At 43.3% G+C, this 20,333-nt stretch overlaps 1 protein-coding gene across 3 annotated transcripts in view; it reads left to right on the top strand.

The window, feature by feature from the left end:
* Nucleotides 1-20,333, top strand: part of NHS (NHS actin remodeling regulator) — a 255,642-nt gene that overhangs the window by 200,256 nt on the left and 35,053 nt on the right. Inside the window, exon 1 of one of the 3 annotated variants that reach the window (XM_071556291.1) lies at nt 4,290-4,362. The exons of the other annotated variants lie outside the window; for them this stretch is intronic. Coding sequence (XP_071412392.1) covers nt 4,341-4,362 — 22 coding nt within the window. The 5' untranslated portion in view covers nt 4,290-4,340. Of the gene's footprint in view, nt 1-4,289; nt 4,363-20,333 lie in introns of those variants that run through there. 3 annotated transcript variants of the gene reach the window in all.

Here is a 20,333-nt window from a genome sequence, read left to right as displayed (position 1 = left end):
TTTTTGGGGGTACCATCCAATCAAGTGGAACAGGAAGAAAAACAGATAATGAAATAATGGCACTGAGATTTCCTCTCAGAGGAATGCCATGGTGTTCTACTTCCTCCTCTTTTGTCAGGTTAGCAGAACTAGTACTGGGTCTTATTTCTTCTCTCTTTCCTTTAGAAGGTAAAATAGAGGAAAGGGAGAAATATTCATAAGCTCTTGCTTAAAAGCTAACTTTTATGTGGTCCAAGTCAGCTTTGAAATTGAAACCTCTCTGGGATAATGAAACAGAAGAGGCTGAGCTCCTATTTAGACTGATACTATTTGGCTGAGGGCTGTCTTTACTCAGGAGTAATTTGGGAAAGTGACAGGTAGCCGTGACCTTGATTTACTTTGTAACAGTTTGGGTTGCAATGGAAAAGTATTGAAATTTGTATTTTTTCGAAAATTTCAGGGACATCATTAAAGAGGAGGACTTTCCGTTCTTCGTTTTACTATGCTCTGTAATGTTAAAAATAGGAGAGGATATAGGTGTGTAACATTCATCTGCTGACTTCTTCGTGTCTCTTATCAAGACTTCACTGCATTTAAAGACTGACCAGAGCAGGAAGGTAGTCCAGGACTCTCAGCTTACCTCTGAAGGATTCTCAAAATAAGAAACACCCATTTATATCATAAAATACATTTGTTAAACTGTGCTTGTGGGAGGCATACTACTAGATCAAAGAAGATAGTGAAAATCCTGAACAAGGTACATTTGCTAAGGCAAGTGGAGAATTCATATAATATGGAGCGTATTCTGCCGCATGTGCTTTGGAGGTACCCCAAGGTATATGCATATGTTAGGACAGTGCTGCTACTTGTTGCTCACTGAACTTCAACTCAGTCACCTAAATACTTGAAACAATTTGCAATCACCTAGTAAAATAGTTAGTTAATGTCAGTATAATAGGAGGGGAAATGATGGCAGAGGTGGGAAAGCTTCTCTTTATTCTGATTGGAAGAATTTCTGCCTCTTGGAGAATTTTGGGAGCTCTGGTTGTAGTTTCAGCCCTAATTTATTTCTGTTGGGTTCTTTCCACCCCACAATTCCATACTTTGCTTTCTGGTTCTTTCTTACAAGAATGAGTATGCTCTCCTGAAAAAACATCTCACAACCAGGAATGAGCATGGAACTTCTCAGGTCTGGGAGCTGTTATAACCACCCAGCAGTAGACGAACATGCCTGGCTGATTAAAATAATTCCATTGCTTAGGAAAACCAAAGTAAAATGAGAAGGGCATGTTCAAAGGTTTCTTCAGGGGATAAAATCCTTAGGTATTTTGGCTCCAAAGTGCTGACCTGCAAGAAGCAGATTTAGGAAGAGAAAACAGAAACACTAAACAAATTATCACATTAACCAAAAGGATTTCTTGTGGGTTTGCAGACTTGTCCTTTACTCTATGAAACGCTTTCTGCCTTTTTGGAAAAGCCAGAGGACACTCTTCCCTTCTCCCAGGGCAAGGGGACCATTAGCACAGGGCCAGTCAGCCAGTAAGCTCCCAGTGGAAATTTTACCTATCTGTCCTAAATGAGAGTGGCACTGATTTAGTTTTTCATTTTTTTTCCACCTTACATTTGTAGGCACTTAATTATATAGAACATAATCAAATTATTCTGGCAAATTTGGGCAGGAAACTCAAAAATTATGGTGATTGGATGCAGGGGACAGGTGGCAGCAGGTTTGCCTTTTTTCCTTGGGAAGCTGTGTTAAACACTTCATTTGAAAGTGAAATACAGGGATTTACTGGTGAATTGGCACACTTGCTTCTCTTTTTGTCTTTAGATCTACTATATGATGCATAATCGATGTTTCTCCAGAGATGTTATTGATGCTGCTACGTGTATGTAGGATCCCCCTTTGCTAATGACTGGGATATCCCTACCAGAGCATTAGAAAACTGAGTTTTGATGAATGAGTGATGGCAGAGGACACGCTCTTCTGTGAGTTTCAGTGTTTCAGTGATGCCCTATCCACCACAGTCATGTCTCCTCAGTCTCAAGCTTGCACCTTCCTGTGCCAGAGACCTGTGCCTGCTGCATGCCCAGAGAGGATGAGTGCTGTCTGGCAAGGGTGTGGAGAAGAGGACCTTCAGGACCACTTGCTTGAAGATGGAGAGGGAGACTCTCTAGTGGAAATCCTGTCTTTGATGAGGGTGTAACATTGTTCTGTTCCAGCTGACAGGAGAGGTCAGGTTTTTAGCCTTGGCTCATTTAGGAGGGCTCTGGTGTTTAACAAGAATGTGCCCATATGCAAAACACATTTCTGAAAAAAGAAGGGGGACGGAGTTATGAATAAACCCTGAGGCAGGAGTTTTACTGACTTTCCTCAACTTCCCACTGGCTCCCTGTCTCTACCATAGATTTTCTTTGGGACCTGATGCACCAGCATGTTCTAAATTCAGAGGGCTGGTGTGGGTTTCATTGCTGAAAAACTTCTCCAGTCCTCCTCCATGTAAGATATTTCTAGCTTACAAAGAAGTACCATTACATGACACGTGTGTGACATGTCTCTGCACCCTTTAGAGGAGCTTGTATAAGTTTTGTGAAGCTTTTACAGCCCTGGGTCAGATACCTGTAATCAACACTGTGGCAAGGGTTACATTTGTGTGCAGGCTGTATAGACAGGTAGCACACAAACCAGTGTGAGCATGTTTGCTAATGAAGTCATATCTTAGGATCATAGAATCATTTAAGTTGGAAAAGACCTGTAGTATCATTCAATCCAATCACTGAGCTAACAGTGCCTGGTCCATCACTGCACTATGTCCCTAAGTGCCACATCTTTTCAATTCTGTATCCCTTCAGTCCTTTCACTTTTGCAGTATTTGATGTCTGCAGCATTGCTGGTAGCGGTAAGAGATCCAGAATGCACGTCTGTGTTTATATCATCATATAGCTCTGTGTCTGTATAACAGGTACACGAAGGCATATGTTATACATATGCATGTGCACACAGCCTGCTCTCTCCTGCCAGTGCTGTGGCTGCCGCCGCCGCTGCTGCTGCCGCTGCAAGCATGGGAGTGAGCAAGGAAGGCTGCCGATCCCGGGAGCTGCCGTCCGTCCCTCTTCCCCGCGGCGGTGCTGGGGCTCACCCCAGCCACCCCGGTATCCACTGGGTGCCCCAGGGGTGGGCAGGCTCGGCACAAGCCACCGCGCTATCCCAGGAGAGAAAATGCAGGTAAGGGAAGATGAGGCGGCGGTGCCCTTAGCAACGCAGAGGGCCCTGCGCTGCGGCTGGCCGGGAGCTGCTGCCTCCTGCAGCAGCCGCCAGGCAGGGGTGTTTGTAGAAGGGCCCCTTCAGTGATGCTTTTAAGGCTGAGCAGAGTGGAGGAGTGTTGGGAAGCGTGCACTGGGTGCTCGCAGCCTGGCTGCTCTGTAGCAGATTGGAATGCTGGCCGAGAGCTTTTGCTGCAGCATCCTTCCCAGCAGTCAGAGGAGGGGAACAAACGGAGTTGTGAGGTGAATAGTGTGTACCACGGGAGCACTCTAGAGGGACCTGCTTGCTGGTGATGCCGGTGGAGCCTGTGAAGATAGAAACAAGATTGATCTCACCCTGCAGCTGGGTCTCCTGATCTGCAGCAAGCGCAGGGTTATTAAATCCGGATGACACTGTGTAAGAGCAAAGTATTTTCTAAGAAGCGACAGTTGTTCAGGAGCCAGCATCACCTGGGTCCTCCAGATGACCTCGTCCCAGGTAACTCTGCTTGGGATCCTTTTTATTACCAAAGTGGAGTTGGTGTCTGATGACGTCACACTCAGGGGGAGGGAAATTAGAAAAAAAAAAAAGACAGATTGCAGTCCTAATGCAAGGAGGATGCAGCAAACCACAGAGAGGGTCCTCTCCTCTAAGGAAGATAAGGCGAAACGCAGAACCCCTTGGAGGGCCGCTCTCTCCCTCTTGCTTCAAAGAAGACTGCCTGCTGTAAACGGAGCTGATTGTGTAATGCATTATACATCACGAGGTTAGACCTCTTCTGAATTTCTTAATGGAAAGGCTATTTTATTTCTGAAGTGAGTGCCAGTGGGGATGCTCTAAGAACACACAGAAATGCATCCTCCATCCCACACTGACACCGATCCGCACAGTCAACTGCAGACCGGGAACTTGCTGAGGAGGAGTGAGGACCAAATCTGGAGCCAATGCAGGGGGAGAGGAGCAGCCTCAGCTTTTTTAGCAAGTGAATGGGGAAGGGGAGGAGGGTAGTATGAGCAGTGATGTCATTTTTAACTGGTTCCTCACAGAGACAGGAACTGAAGTTAGAGGAAAAACCTGCAGTCTCAGAATGGCTCTCAGCCTTGACTGGAGACTCTAAATGACTGAGGGTACCCAAAATGGTAATTCATTTTCTTTCCTATGCAGAACTGTTCTGTTATTTTGGGTCAGGCAGAGGGTATTTCTTTTCTCTCTCTCTCTCCTTCTCTCTCTTTTTCTCTCTGCTTTGAAGGTTTGACTTTTCCTATTGCCTCTGATTTGTTAAATACCTTGCAGGTTATTTGAAGTTTTTCCTGGGTAGTTTGAGAATTTTTCTTCAATGTGGGAATCCATGTCATTACCGGAGAGAGTTTAGCATGCAGCATTTCTGTTACTTGTCAGGAGGGGAGATGCAGAGGTTGCCAAGCACACAGCATTCTGCACAGGAAATGTACTTTTAAAATCACAGGTGGAAAGGGACTTGGCTGGCATTTGTTGCTGTAATGGATGGCATTAATGTTGCTTGTAAGAGGCAGAAAGACTTCTGGTCAACTATGTAGATAGAAATGAATTTGCTTTGGTGACAATTTCTATGCTTTTGGTTGACATGTTTTTATTATTAGCATTTTAATTCTAGTGGAGCTGAATGGAAAATAAGAGATTCTAGCTATATGAGACAGTATATGTATGTATAATTCTTCATGGCATGCATTAACCATTTGCGTGGTGCTCCTTCCACTGCACTTGCCCTGTTGCTGTTTTCCACAGAAATCAGTGGGCTGCCAGACTGCACCGTGGACAGTCGGCACCACAGAGGGCTATTCTGTCTCTGGTTCCTGGAACCAGCAGAAGCAGTTAAGCCATTTTTAGATAAATAAGGTTGTCAAGACAAGTCCATCAAGGGTAAAGTGTCTCAGCCAAAATGGCGGGCAGTGAAGATCATCCCCAGTTTATATTTCCAAATATTCAGCTACTGGTACCACCGGTAAAATTTGGGTTTGTGGTTGCTTGGCAGAGGGTATAATGCTGAGAGTCCAACTGGCAATCGAAGGCTCATAACATTCCTCTCTGGGCTCCCATTTCCTGGTGCTGAGACTTGCTTGTATTTTCACCCAGGAAAACACTCAAGATTGCTGAGGAAGCCAGACTGCAGTTTTGCTTACTAGGAATTTGGGGTGTGCATGTGATAGCCACAGACCTGCTGTAGTCTGTCATGATAACTGTGAGCTCAAAAATGGGAGATCTGGGCTCAGGAATGAAAGAGAATAGAAATGGGAACATTGTGCTACTTTCTGAATATAAAATGTTCCTTCAGGAAGTTCCTTCTGTTGCTGAAGGCTTAAGGAATCCATTGCTCCCCTTGAGGAAGCTCTTACTGAAGAGTATCTGGGAGAAACAAGGCTCTCTTTTACCAGCTATTGTGAAGATGCTGGCAGCCATCACAGGGGCCATTTTGAACTCCTCCCCCTGCAACATGCCATGGTGCAGAGGAAGAGTAAATCTGGTAACATCTTCTGCCAGTCCTCTCAACATTAGCCTTAGTGTTGGAACGTGTAACTTGGAGGAAAAAAAAAAGCCATGCTTTAAAAGTGGCGTGTTCCTATCAGTGTGGTTTTCATCCAGATGTATGCTCAACTTCACTGATAGTGCTTATGTGGGAGCAGTGTGCCTGCCAGGTGGAGGGAATGGTTAACAGGCTGTCCGAACTAGTCACCATTGCATATGGAAACTCTCCATCTCTCTAGAGTCAGGCTGAATCTGCTGCTGTGGATAGGCAACTCTGTTTTCCTGCGATTTTAGCATGGCACGCTTTACCAGCAGGAAATTAACACTTTTTTTTAAAGGGGAGCAAAGAACTGTGCATCTGGAGTAAGCAGCAATTCATCCTTTTCCTTTAGGGGCTCAGATATTCCCACTGCCCCTGCCTGGAGTGAAAATTAGTTCTGGGTTTTAGGGCAAGGCACTAGTTCTGGCTTTTTTGTCTTGGTTTAGTTCATCTGAGGTGAGAAGTTGCAAATTTATAGCACTAGACATTGAGTCTGATACCCAAAGAGGAGGGGAGCTGCATGTGACTGCAGCCAACATGCCCGCTTCTGCAGCCTTCCCCCTTAGGAGCCAGCTGACTTTGCAGCAGGAAAGGTTAGGAAGACCTTTCCAAGTGCAAAGAGGAATAAAGCACTGGGACAGGCTCCTATGGAGCTTATAGGATGCCCTTCTTCTAGGCTTTTAAAAGCCTAATAAGAATAATAAAATTGAAGTGAACTAAAAATACACAGTCCAGTTAGAGCAGTGGAATTATACTTGGGTTTGCATTTTGGCATTTTTAGGACAGGTTCAGTCATACATCAGTCAAAATTCACTATAGGAAGCATCTTCCATGTTGGGAGGTGGATGACTCATCTGCTGTTAATTTTACCTGTGTTTCAGAGTTGGAAAACTCACAGACCAGACAATTCTTTCATGGTTCCTTCCTGCCCTCCCTTTCTACTGCAATGTTAGTTGGCCTCATTGAGCTCCTACCACCAAAGGGACAAGAATGGCCTGAGCCTATTCAGCTGTGAAACTTTCTACTGCTACTGTCAGCAAAAGCATTACTGATGTGTCAGTGATGGACACAATTGTTAGGGAATGGGAACCAGTGCACAGATGTGAATGTAAAAGTTGCAGTATCCTTATGGACTTCAGTGAGTTTTGAGTCTTACCATTAGTTAGCAACTGTTTGTTTACACTCTGGACAAAACTGCATTTGGTTTGGAGTGGTCTCTTGAGGAGGGCTAGGCCAGTGGAGCAATAGGGAACAGGGTTAACTTGAATGATGTAGTTGACCACTGCTCACAAGGAAGCACATTTTTCCTACTATAACTGTGAGACAGTTTGACTTTAAATCTACAGTATAACACTTCTGTACATTCATGGGGTAGAATTTACTTACTGTTTCCATTGTTCTCAGCTTGGGTGATCTTTTCAGGAAGGACAACCTACACTCCATGAGTGGGAATTCAAGCTAACAGGTGTGTCAGAGAGGCATTTTATGGTGCATGCAGTGGTAATCAAAGTTACAGAAGTAGGTAGCAAAGAGGACCGAGGCTGGGTGCCCAAAGCCTCCACAGGAGGTGAGGAAATGGTTTTCAAGGGATGAGATCATATCTATCCTAGGAAAGAATCCTTATCAGGGATGCAGAGAAGGTGCAAATAACTCAGTATCAGTGTTTTTGTGGGAAAGGAGGAAAAGAAAAACTTCCCAAATTTAGCAATGAGTTCAGCTCTGTGCATGTGACCAAGAAACACTAAGGTCAAATGTCTAATTGCATTTATGCCATTGTCATCTGAGTAATTATATTTTTCCCCTGGCATTTCAACAGGGTAAAACTGAAGTGGGTTTGGACTGCTGTAATCTGTTAAGTCAGAAATTAGGTAACCTCCATGACTTTTCTGTGGGGGCATGTCCTCTCCTTTAGGCTCTCTTGGTAGAGCAGGCAGTGGTTATATTCCGCTGCGGTACTTATTTTAGGCTATTTGTTTTGGAAAAATCTTTGTAATCATCCATGTGATCTGGATATAACTGTAAAACACTGTCGGCTATCAAGGGGGTGGTGGGGAAGGCAGTGGGAGAAAAGGTGAGTTCCACACAATCTCTTCATGTTTCAGGAAGGAAACAGTGTTTTCTTCCAGATTTGAACAGCAGTGCTTGTACATCATTCACCTTATAATGATAATAGTATATAATCTTCATAATAGTGATAATCTTCATATGTAACTGCAGATTTCAAATTCCTCCCTGTTTTCAGTGTAAATTTCATTTGATGGCATCAGAAGACTGGTTTTTCATATCCCTGCCTATTTACTCCTACGTAACCTCACTTCTAGCTATCGGAGTCAAACTTCTGATAAGAGGAAAGGTGATGCACCAATGTCAGAATATGCAGATTCATGTCTCACAGTTGTACCTAATTTCTGGTGTACCTGACAATTTTTTTTTTTGGCACAGCACAAGCAATCAAAATTTATCATCCAAATTAAGACTGTAATTATATTTTGATAAAGATCTGGCAATTCAGTGAGAATGAAATTTAAAGGGTTGCTGGGATACAGATGACTCTGGATTATGGGGAAGTGTTTGCATGTGGAATACTAATAAGACAAGGTTGTTCAGCATCCTTATCTAGACTTTTCCAATAGTGTCTGATAACACAGACAATCAAGTGCTTGTTTCTTTGCTATTATCTGGCAAAGTGATTAAAGATACAGGCTGCCTTTTATGAATGAAAAGGCGACATGCTCAACATGGAGTGACACAGATATGTCCACCTGTTGGTACACAAGAAAATTGGGGTGATAGAGTGCTGACCATGCCCACATTATTGAGCCTGCCAAAATAAACTTTTCCTGGGGTTTCCTGGATTCTTGAGCAAGCCGAGGAGCCTTTGTGGGAGGAGTGAGCCCTTTCCTGGGAGGTGTGAGTCCTGCCCAAGCTGAGTGCTACTGGGAGCCTCCTTTTGGAGAGCTGGGTCCCCACTGGGAAGCAAGAGCTGGCTGACATCTCAAGGACGCGTATGGGATATCCAGATAAACCAGAGCTTGCTGTTCAGACAGGATGGTCACAGAAGTAATGGCACCATAGAGCTGGGGGAGGTGACAAACAGCTTGACTGAACCCCCAGCTGCCAAAGGAAAGGTCCTGGCTCTTGTGCCACTCCAGCAGATGTGTAAAATTCGACCTCAGCACTGCAATTTGATGAAGGAAGAGCTATAGCACTTTTTCTCTTTTAAGTGTCTGGTCTGTATGTGACATTAATTAGTTATTATGGAAAGTTATTGCTATTCAATAATGTGGCCTGCTGACAAGGTATTATTCACTGTCTGTGCTGTGGTAGCACTTGCAGACCTCAGAGGGGTTTGCCTACTGTGCTACTGACACCTGGCAGCCCTGAGCCATGCCCTGGCCCAGCTGATATCCCATGTCTGTCTCCCAGGGTTTTTCTGCTGTGTGACTGGCCAGCAGCAAGGCCAGTGTGTGGTTTCTGTTATCACCTTACTACAGCTCTGCTCCAAATTAACTGCTTCAAATATGGGCATGGTAAGGGAAGCTAGTAAAGGAAGGATCAATTTCCCTTTGCACTTAATTTGTCCCAGACTCCCTGTCAGCATCACCCTACCAAAACCTTTTTATTTTCAATATCTAACTCCAAATGTTGAGCCAAGCCTGCAATAATTATTATACCCTGTTCATCAATAGTTTAGGATCTTAATTGTAGCACATAGTTGTATTTTTACTACAGATCAGAACAATTACATGACTTTATGGCTTTTTCAATTAACTGTGAAACAGTGAGTGTGTCATATAACAACTAAAAAAAAAAAGGTTTGGTAGGACGACAGTTTCATTAAAACAAATGGGTTTACTTCTCTGCTGAACTGAATTCCACCCAGCTTTTTAGTGACTATATTTTATTCTCAAGATGTTCTTTCATGATCTGTAAGAAAGGGACTTGACTTGCACTAGCACAGTTTGAATGGCAGGAAAAGCAGATGTGATTCAGGAAGCCTGTGTTAATGAGCATTTTGGGAAGCCAGAGTTCAGTGGGAATGCTGCAGCTGTATTGTAAGAAAAATGACTGTAATACCTTGAATAGCCTTTTAAATACAAGGTGTGCAGTGTTTAAATGGTAGACTCCTCAAATTTAGCTTGCACAAACAGTGTGCACAAACAGCAACTCCTCCTGTAATGTGTGTGGACATGTGATGCTGATCTCAGACAACTCCAAAACTGCAAGATTATAGTCCAGTCCAAATCTTGTGGTTTGCTGTGAGCTTCAAGATTTGCTAGGGCAGAGGCTCACTTGTTGGATCGGTGTCTCCAGCCTAGGTGTGGCAGTGCCTTGGGAAAAGGATGCTGTCCACATTTCATCTTGGAAATGTGCCCTGGAATGCCCAGTTCTGGTATGTATTGAAGGCTCAGTGCTGGTTCTTTAGAGCAGTCCAGGACTATTCTGTCTTGCATCCTAACCTGCCTTTCATAATTTTTCACTCTTTCACTGTTGGAGGAGTCCAGCAAATACCTGAGAGGAAACTGGTGACCCCATGAAAAGGGTGTCAGCTTTGCTGGGTGGAAATTTCTACTTTCTGTGAAAAAGGATTTACTCAGCAGGTCAAGTGGGGAAGCTCAAGGTGGGGAAATTGCACCTGACGAAGCTAAAAGTAAAAACTGTAGTGGCCCTCATTTTAAAATTCCTTTCATGTAGTCTAAATCTAAAAGGTTGTGTTCCCCATAACAAGTCTGAATGAATGTACTGAAGCTCATTTTCTTCACTACTCATTTCTGCTTGTGCAAAGGTATGGCACAAAGCTCTGAGAAGAGTGTGATCTTTGACCAGTAAAACTGTGCAGCCAAAGCCATTACTGCCACTTACCAATATAATGTATCTTTTTGAAGAATATGGGGATGCAAGGACAAGACTGACTGCTAAAATGCAGTTCTGTCAGCATGGTTGCAGCCACTTTACCAGAATAATGTATTGTGGAAAGGCAGAGGTCATTCTATTGCATTAAAACCTGAAGAACCTTCACAGTTTGAAAGCAGGAAATGACTCCAGATAACACAGCCATAGTTAGCTAGACCCTGAATTACTTTCAGAGGTTGATTACCTCATGTGCACAATACACTGCCTTGTATCAGCTTATGACCTCCTAACACTATCTAGAGAGTTCCTACATGCAGTGAGTTGTCAGACTGGGAGATATTATGAATTTGAAGCTTAGGTATAAAATTAGAAGAATGAAATGTGGCTATTCTGTGTCCTGTTGGTAAAAAGAACAGGTTAGAATAGGGTAGGCTAGAGCAGAACAGAGTTAGAATAGAATAGAATAGAATAGAATAGAATAGAATAGAATAGAATAGAATACAATACAATACAATACAATACAATACAATACAATATTGTATTTTCAGTTGGAAGGGACCTACCATGATCACCTAGTCCAAGTGGAAGATTGCTAGTATGAAATACAGTCATCGGTCACAGCCAGCACAGTTTCATGAGAGGGAAGTCCTGCTTAACAAAGCTGATTTCCTTTTATGACAAGGCAACCCATGTAGTTGATGAAAGGAAGCCAGCTGGTGTAATCTTTTTGGATTTCAGTAAAGCTTTCAATACTGTCTATCACAGGATCCTTCTGGACAAAATGTCCAGCACACAGCTGGATGAACACATCATGTGGTGGGTGTGCAATTGGCTCACAGTCTACCACAGAACATAGCAGTGAATGGGGTGACATCAGACTGGCAACCTGTCACTAGTGGGGTTCCACAGGCCCTGTACTCTTCAACACCTTCATAAATGACTCAGACACAGGACTAGAGGGGAAACTAAGCAAGTTTGCAGATGACACAACTCAAAGGAGCTGTTGACTCCCTTGAAGGCAGGGAGGCCCTGCAGAGATACCTCAACAAATCAGAAGACTGGGCAATCACCAACTGTATGAAGTTCAACAAGGGGAAGTGCCGGATTCTACACCTGGGATAGGGCAACCCCAGCTGTACGTACAGACTAGGCAATGAGATGCTGGAAAGCAGTATCCTGGAAAGGGACCTGGGGGTCCTGGTAGATGGCAAGTTGAATCTGAGTCAGCAGTGCCCTGGCAGCCAGGAGAGCCAACCATGTCCTGGGTGCATCAGGCAAAGGCAGCCAGCCAGTTGAGGGAGAGGATTGTCCCTTTCTGCTCTGCACTGAGACGGCCTCACCTTGAATGCACTGTGCAGTTTTGGGTACCACAATATAAGAAGGATATTAAGCTATTGGAGAGCATCCAAAGGAGACCAATGAAGACAGTGAAGGGTCTTGAGGGGAAATCATATGAGGAGTGGCTGAGGTCACTTGGTCTGTTCAGCATGGAGAAGAGGAGACTGAGGGGACACCTCATTGCAGTTACAACTTCCTTGTGAGGAGAAAGGAGGGGCAGGCCCTGAGCTCTTCTCTGTGGTGACCAGTGACAGGACCCGAGGGAATGGCCAGAAGTTGTGTCAGGGGAGGTTTGGAGAAAAGGTTTAGAGAAAGGTTCTTCATCCAGAGGGTGGTTGGGCACTGGAACAGCCACCCCAGAGAAGTGGTCATGCCACCAAGCCTGACAGAGTTCAAGAAGCATTTGGACAACATTCTTGGGCACATGACATGACTCCAGGGCATGGTCCTGTGTAGGGCCGGGAGATGGACTGAATGACCCTTGTAGGCCTCTTCCAACTCCACATATTCTGTGATTCTGTGTGATTCTGTGAACCCTGGTCATCATCAGCTGTAATCTTAAACCCAGTGTTATGTTACATAGGCACCTGGCTAGAAATGTTAGGTGCTGCTGAGATATGTACTTGATGGACAGCTAGCCACAAGTCTTCCTGGTTTCATGATATTAAAGGAGAATTAATTACCTGATGAGCTGTGCCCACATCAACATGGCTGGGGATGATGGCAGCTGAAAGGCACTTCTGGAAAGTTTAGAGCTGTAGTTTTATGGTGGTTCACCTCAGGGGGGGTCTGGGCTGATTGTGGAGTTAGTTGGAGGAAGAGATATTTTTCTCCTTCTGGGATGAATGAATCCTCACAAACTAGGTAGTGGCAGTGCTGTTGGAAAGTTGTGCTTTCTGTTCTAGGCAACAAGTTTGTTTCATTTTGCCTTCAAAATAAAGAGTTTCTGAATACAGAAATTACCATGGGGATTATGTGAATAAGCTCAGCTTTGTGTACATATCTCTCAGTAGTTCATGAATGGGGTGAGAAAGTATTTTCTGCCTACAGCCATTTTTCAAGGCTTATTTCTGTGAGTGATATGTGGCACTTTGATTATTTTGGTTTGTTCTGGCTGCAGTACTTCTGGAGCAACATAATCATACACTCACTGAGTGTCCACAAAAGAACATCAAAGGGGAAGGAAGATGAGTATCTTCTAGCCATCCCTTTAGCAAATATTTCCCTTAGTCATAACTTATTATGGATGTGGTGTAACTTCAGTAGTGATAGGACCGGAATTTCTTAAAGCCTTGAAAATTATTCCTCTGTCCTGCAGAAGCGTCTGGAAAGCAAGTTGTTTTATGAGTCTGAGAATCTTAAAAGTTTAGATATTTTCTTTTGATGGGCTGAATTTTTGTTGTGGCTTTTCCATCCTAGAAGTACGCGTAACAATTTGCCAAAGGTAGGGAGAATTGTATTCATTGTGCAGAGGTTGCTCTGGTCCTTGTAGAGCAAAGAAGCATTGCACTATTTGTAAAAATTTGCTATTGTGCAAATATTGCAATGACAAAAGGAATCAGGGTGTTAACAGGAAAAAGGATAACCCAAATGAAAAGCATTCAAATGAAGCTTTGCCTAATGCCATTTTCTTAGCTAAGTGGTGCTTGCCCTTTTTACGTACTTTCCCTTCTGTTCTGTTGCACAGAATCCCATTTTTTGGATACAATCAAAGTATGTTAAGTAACTTCCAAACTTCAGAAATAACTGTGCAACAAAACTTTGCCAGACAGACCTCACCCTCGCTCACTGCAAGAAAATGTATCCCACAGGAAATCAGTTCTTACTAATGTGAATGAACATGAAGATGATATATTGAACTGGCAAGTCAGTGAAACAATCTTGATTTATCAGAATTATCTGTATTTAAATGCAGTAGTTAAAAACCTTGAGTGGCAATGAGTCTGGCAGATTGTCCTGGGTTGAGCTGGCAAAACGCCAACTGTCCAGGACAGAGTGAAAAGGGTTCCTCCTCCCCTCAACCAGCCAAGGGAAAAAGAAGAGGGAGAGGGAAAAGAAAAAAAAACTCAAAGCAGGTTTATGCTGAAACTAACTACATGTATTTATACAGAGAAGAGAAAACTAAGAGAGAACTACAATATAACACACACTTACACAAGTTATGCATATATAACAAGGAATAACTTCCCACTCCCCAATTAATACAAAGCCCATTACTCTAAATTCATAAGCACTCCAAAAGACACTCAGCAAGAAAGTATAACAACAAAATATCTCTACTTCCCTGAATGCAAACAAAATGCAAGCACAGGCAACAGGAGCAGGGCTTAGCATAGTAGAGGAGCTGCCAGATGTCCTCCTCTTAGTGCAGCCACGATGGAACTAACCAAGCCACTCCCACACACTGGATTGTACACCCTTTGAGATGATGTAGTATGGTATGGAATACAATATTATTGGCTGGAAGAAGTCAGCTGTTAGCTAGCTCAGCCCAGCTTAAATCAGCTGACAATCCTAGGCCTAGCTGAACTTTAAAACTTAAGTTTAGGCCCACTTGGCTAAACCCATAACACAGATGATTGGTGAATTCATGTGTCTTCCTGTGCCGCTTGGGTCTGGATGCTGGTGGGAATCAATGAGGGCACCAGGCTGGCTCTTTTTTCTATGCTGGCTCTTTTATCTATACTGACGATGGGGGGTTAATTTGAGTAATGAACCACCCATTATTTATTGAGTGCAGTGCTTTGGAGCTGCTTGTAAATAGCAAAGGTTGGTTGTGCTGCAGGGGTCTGTGCTGCTGTGTGTCCAAAACTGCAGCCCCAGGAATACAAACCACAGCTCATCTGCAAAAGTTTAGAGCAAGCCCTAGAAGGGAATAAGCAAGGCTCCTTTTATCTGTGAGAGTATAACACTAAACAAACCGACTAATGAAGTATTATTGGACTAGCACATGAAATGCAGGGCCTATTAATGTATGTGCAAATGCTTAGCATAAAAGGGTGATTTCTGCCCTTAAGACACACAAGTGGAAAGAACACAGAAAAGGCAGGAGGTCCCTGGCAGGGCAAGAGATGACTGTTGAAGGCCAGGAGGTAACTTGCCCTGGGCCAGAGCGGGGATGTGCCAGCATATCCACCTACCAGGCCAAACTCCATCTCCAAAGAACAGCAGCCCAGGCAACCAGCATTTGAAAATGCTGTGTCAGTTCTTTGCTTTTTCACTGCATACCAATTCCTATATTTTCTTGGGTTTTTTCTTTTTGTTTTCTTTAAATCTTAGTCTCAGCAGCAGAGGTAAGACCTTGTTTTCATATTCCCTGCAACACCCTTATGATACTTTAGATGCGATATAGAAACAAGCAGATGGCTGGGAACTGCTCTGTATTTGTATATAAAATGTCTCTGACTTTATGAACAATATCCATACTATAAAAAAAAGTTGGCTGGGTGGCTCCCCCTCCGCCTGTGCTGGCAGATGCTACAGGAGTTGATAAGATGTGAAGACTGATTGCCACCTCCTCACGCCACAGCCAACATCCTGCCAGATCAGGGCTGTGCTATATCCGTGGGTGTTGTCTGCCTTTCACTGTTCAGCATGTATAGCATCTCAGCCTCTAGAGCAGTCTGGCACCTCTTCCAGCACCTCCTTTTTTTCAATGCCACTTGGAAAATCCATACAGAAAGAAGAGAGGAGGAGAGAAGGCAGTGAAGTGGGAGAGAGGTAATTAGGAACAGACCTGATGTTCTGGCATAGCTAGAGGGTCTAGAGAAGTCAGGCAGGGACATGACTCAGAAAGAACAGAGCAAGGATAACAAAATTTTACACCTGGTCCAGCTTATTGTGTCACATTTATAAGTGTTTTTATCCCTCTCTTCATCAAAATGAATATATTTTCTTTGGTTTATCAGGTGATGCTTCACCTTTTAAGATAAAACTAACCTTGTGCCTTGGTAGCTTGCCTGTCTGTGACCCAACTTTTTTTACTTTGTCATTAAATACATTCAACAGCTAACTGCAGGAACCCATTTGTAGCTTTGTGGACTCACATTTATTTCCAAGTAGGCAGCCCTGCTCCCCTGTAAAGGTGACATCTCCCTTCCTGATGCCTAGTGGTGACAGGGCATGCAAGCTCCTCACAGTCTGTCTTCTTGAGGTCCTTCCACAGTGAACAGAGAGGGACAGGTGCTGCTAGAGGAGTCTTCAGAGCTCTCTGAGGCTCATTTGTACTCAAAATCAGCAAGGAGCCTATCTGTTAGCTACAGAAATTCTCCAGGGAGACAAATCTCCCCTGGGGAAAGTTGCTTTTGTGATTATTTCCCGTTGTCTGCTTCTTTATGCTTGGAAATATTGTCAATTTTGCTCCTCCTGAATAAATCCAAATGTCCCAGGAGTGCTGTCTGCCCTGATTCACCATTCCACAGAATACACGATACATTAAGGTCAAACACTGTTTGCTACTCAATGGCCCCATTTTTAACTTATATTTTCTGCATGATAATTCTAATGACAATTCTCCCTTTTTCCAATGCCCTTCTCTCTAGTGTCCTTTGTTACTTTCCTTTTTTTTCCCTGAAAGTATTTCCTATTTTAATTTCTTTTCCTGTGGATTTTTAAATGCAGTTTATTTCCTGAGGTTTAGTTCTATTTCACTTTCACCACTACTTAAAGTCAAGAGTTTGAAGGCTTCCTGCCCAGTGTTGCAGGCAGTGCAGTCATTCCAAAGTGGTATTTGATAGTTTGCTCTGGCTTTAACTGGATGCAGTGAAATGTAGCCCTTTCACTATGACTTCTGGTATGTGTAGCAGTACTTCATACATGGTCATAATAAAATGTCTGCCCAGACTTAAAAGGTATTCACTTTATATGTACATTAAGTGGGCAATTGTTTGCCACTCTGTGTATTTGCTGTGCTAAAGCAAACGTGTTGAAAACTGCCTTGTACTCAGTCTGATGCATGCAGAAAGACAGATGAGTTACAAATGTGCAAGAATTAGCTCTTTGCAGCTTTATTCTGGATGACAACTCTCACCAGAGAGTGGTCCACACCCCTGCAGCATCTGACAAATGCTGTAGCCCTTCAGCAGTTGTGGCTTTTCAGAAACCCCATCGGAGCTCAGTTAGGTTCTGTGCATCAATGTGTGGCTAAATAGGATAAATGTGAGTACAAACAATAGGATATGGTTTGGGCTCATAAAGCCATAATAGCCATAAAAATAAAGGATAGCCAATGTTATGGTCTTTATTAACACCCTATGACATTTTAAAAGAAGTAAATGTTTTAAAATTTATTTTAGCTTAAATGTTTTATGCACTAGTAGCCATTGGCCATGGTGTCTCAATTCAAAGTCGGAATTAGTGGGTCAGCATGAGCTGTAGGGGCTCCCTAGCTGGCATGGTTACAGGTTTGCACCCTCTGCAGGGACATGCAGGGGGATACAGCCAACAGTGCTCACCTCCTGGTTAAATCTGCAAACTAGCATTTACCATTTGAGGCTTGCTTACCATTTTAGGTAAGCAAGGACTTGAAAAACAGTAGAAAAAAACAGTGCAAGTCTGCAGAAAAAATGTTAGTGCCTAAGGTAAGTAAGCTGAGAACATGGTATTCAAATAATAACAAGAGTGAGAAAATAATTTATCTTGACAGTTATTCATCTTGCAGCCTAAGTATATGGTATCACTGACAGAGTTTCCAAATGTTATCTGGATGGGTTCCTTTAAAAATTAATCCAGTGTATCTTGGTGGCTTTGTATACATATGTATACAAAGCAATGTAAGTAATACAGTCCATTCCATCTATTGCAACATGTCCATGCTTTATGGATGAAGGGTTAATTTCAAGGCCAAGAAGCCTGGAGGGGAGAGGCTGCAATCCCTGGGTAGGAGATGAAGCCCTGGCAGTGAGTAGTGCTGGGACATATCCCTGGCAGCACGGGGAGAGTGGAGAGACTAACAAGAATTCTAAAGGTTTCCTAAATCCTAAGCAGGTTTCTTCATTCCTTTGAGAAAGTATAGAAGGGAAAGGGGTTGAAATCTTTATTTTCAAGCAGCTCTCCTTCCCCTTACTAAACAAAAAGGGCTATGTTCAGTATATGAAACAGCAATTCAGATAGGCATATTCCCAGTGTGCCTCCTACAGCCCAGTTTGCTCTGTTTTACACAAGTGTCTTGCCAGAAGTGGGACTGGAAAAGAACACTGCTAGAGTGTGTTGAAATAGGACCTTTCTGCTGGCCCAGAGCAACCTGGTCTAGTGGAAGATGCTCCTGCCCATGGAGGCAAGTTGGAACTAGGTGATCTTTAAGGTCACTTCCAACCCAAACCAGTCTATGGTGCTATGATTCGTGAGCTGGGTGCTTTGCAACCCTGGGCTTCAAGTAAACCACTGGGGAGGCCAGAGCCAAACCGAATATCTGAGAGGGCTAGTGATGGAAAACTTGAGTATTCACTGAGATGGGAGAAGAGTTGTACTGAAAGAACCCAGAGGAACTACACAGTGAACTAGTTGTATGTGTAACTGCAACTCGTCCGCTGTGTAACCCTACGCCCAGCCAGCTCTGGGCCACCATCAAGGTGGCTCTGGAGAAACCTCATAGAGTAGCATGTGTGATTTTTGCAGCCTGCCTCAAGAAACACACTGTCTTACTATGATGGAGAGGAAGTTTCCCAGGATAGGCATGACCTCAAGAGACTAGGGATAGAGAGACCTGAGATAGAAACAGATCTCAATCCCTCTGCAGAAAAGACTAATGGAGCTGCCAGAACAGCAAGAATATGTTTCCCAAGGAAGAAAAAAAGGGTTGCCTTTGGTCCCTCTGAGATGATTGACTTTCTGTCTCCTCCTTCATGGCTGTGAGTGATTTGAAGGGACATATGTCGTAATAGTACCATAGTATTTACTAAATATAATTGGAACAATCTTGCTACTTACCTTGACTTGCAGTTAAGTGGCATCCAAGGCATCTAGCCAAGCTCACTAAAAAAGACTGATGGGGAGGAGGAAGTGTGAAATATGAGCCACCATCTCTACTCTTAACACATGGCTTGTTGTTTCTGACTTTTGAGGGTTTGGTTTCTCAGCCTACATACAGTGTCAGTCAAAGCAAGGAAGGGCCCTGCTCATTCATTTTCTGTGTAAACTGACATCATTGATGCTAAATGGTGCTTCTGAGAGCCAAATGGAGAAGGTACACAGATTGATGGAGACTGACTCTTAACAGCTTAGATGAAAGGTTGTAGTTTTTGAAGTTTTCAAGGAAAACAGAAATATATTTGCTGTAGTTGGAATAAGTCATCTGAATCTTATCTTCAAATATGGCAAGCACAGCGTATTCTGTGTTGAGTGTCATCTTCAGTGTGCTTTTTCAAAGCTCATGATGTTTTAGAGATGGTCCCTGTGTTCACAAATGTGGAGAGGTGGTTGGTATTGTGGATGCTGATGTGGAAATAGGTGTTGCAATGTGCAAGTCTCTGCTCTTCTTGAAATGAGGATCCTCAGCACAGACTCAAAAGGCTGTTACTTGAAAACGACCACTTTAGGTGCGAATGTTCAGATGGAAATAGGCAGGGGAATTGAATGTTTTGAGTAGGAGAATAGGCAAGACACCCTAAAACTGCTGCCAAAAAATATTTAACCTATCACAAAAATGTCTATGGGCTCAGCAATATGAAGCTATGTTTTTCACAAGATCCTGAAGGTGAGCATTAACCAAGGCAGGTAGAATAGTAAATGAATCTTGTAAAGTTTTGTTCTTGAGTGCTGGCATGTGAAATCAAGGTGAGTGATCTGAGAGCAACATCACAGTGAAAGGCACGCTTCTTTGTGATAAAAGGGAGAGCATTATGGTGACCTGCTGGAGTGACTCGGGCAAGCTTAGCGGTGATTTGTTGGGCTGAGTCAATACAGGAGAAAAATACTAGAGCAGTGAGAGAGAATTGGAAGGGATGTCTAAAAGCATGCTAACAAAGTGTTTTATCAAGACCACACACTGCACTGCTGCAGATAAGAGACTATCTTGCTGCATATCGAGAGTGGAAGTAATGTGAAGGGTCAACATGGGAAGAAATTGTGTTGACAAGCACTGAAAGTGTGTCAAAGTAAAAGAAGTGCTTTCAAGTAATTAAGCATGTAGGATTGAAAGGGCTCTCTTGGGACACTGATTTCAGTTACATGCTCTGGAGTGTGTGTATGTGTACACAGAGACCTGTGTGCATGTCAAATCATCCCGACTAGAATAGTCCATCCTTACCGTTAGGTCCAGTAACCTTGAAATAGTTTGGGTTTGGGATTTTCTTTAACACTGTTTAGGCATTCACTATTTTACTGGGTAGTTAGATTTTGTTTTCTCATGGTGCATGGTAGCAATCTGAATTGAATATG

Source organism: Pithys albifrons, chromosome 1 (genome assembly GCF_047495875.1).
Source record: "Pithys albifrons albifrons isolate INPA30051 chromosome 1, PitAlb_v1, whole genome shotgun sequence".
Taxonomy (NCBI): Eukaryota; Metazoa; Chordata; class Aves; order Passeriformes; family Thamnophilidae; genus Pithys; species Pithys albifrons.
This window is presented reverse-complemented; position numbering and strand designations above follow the sequence as displayed.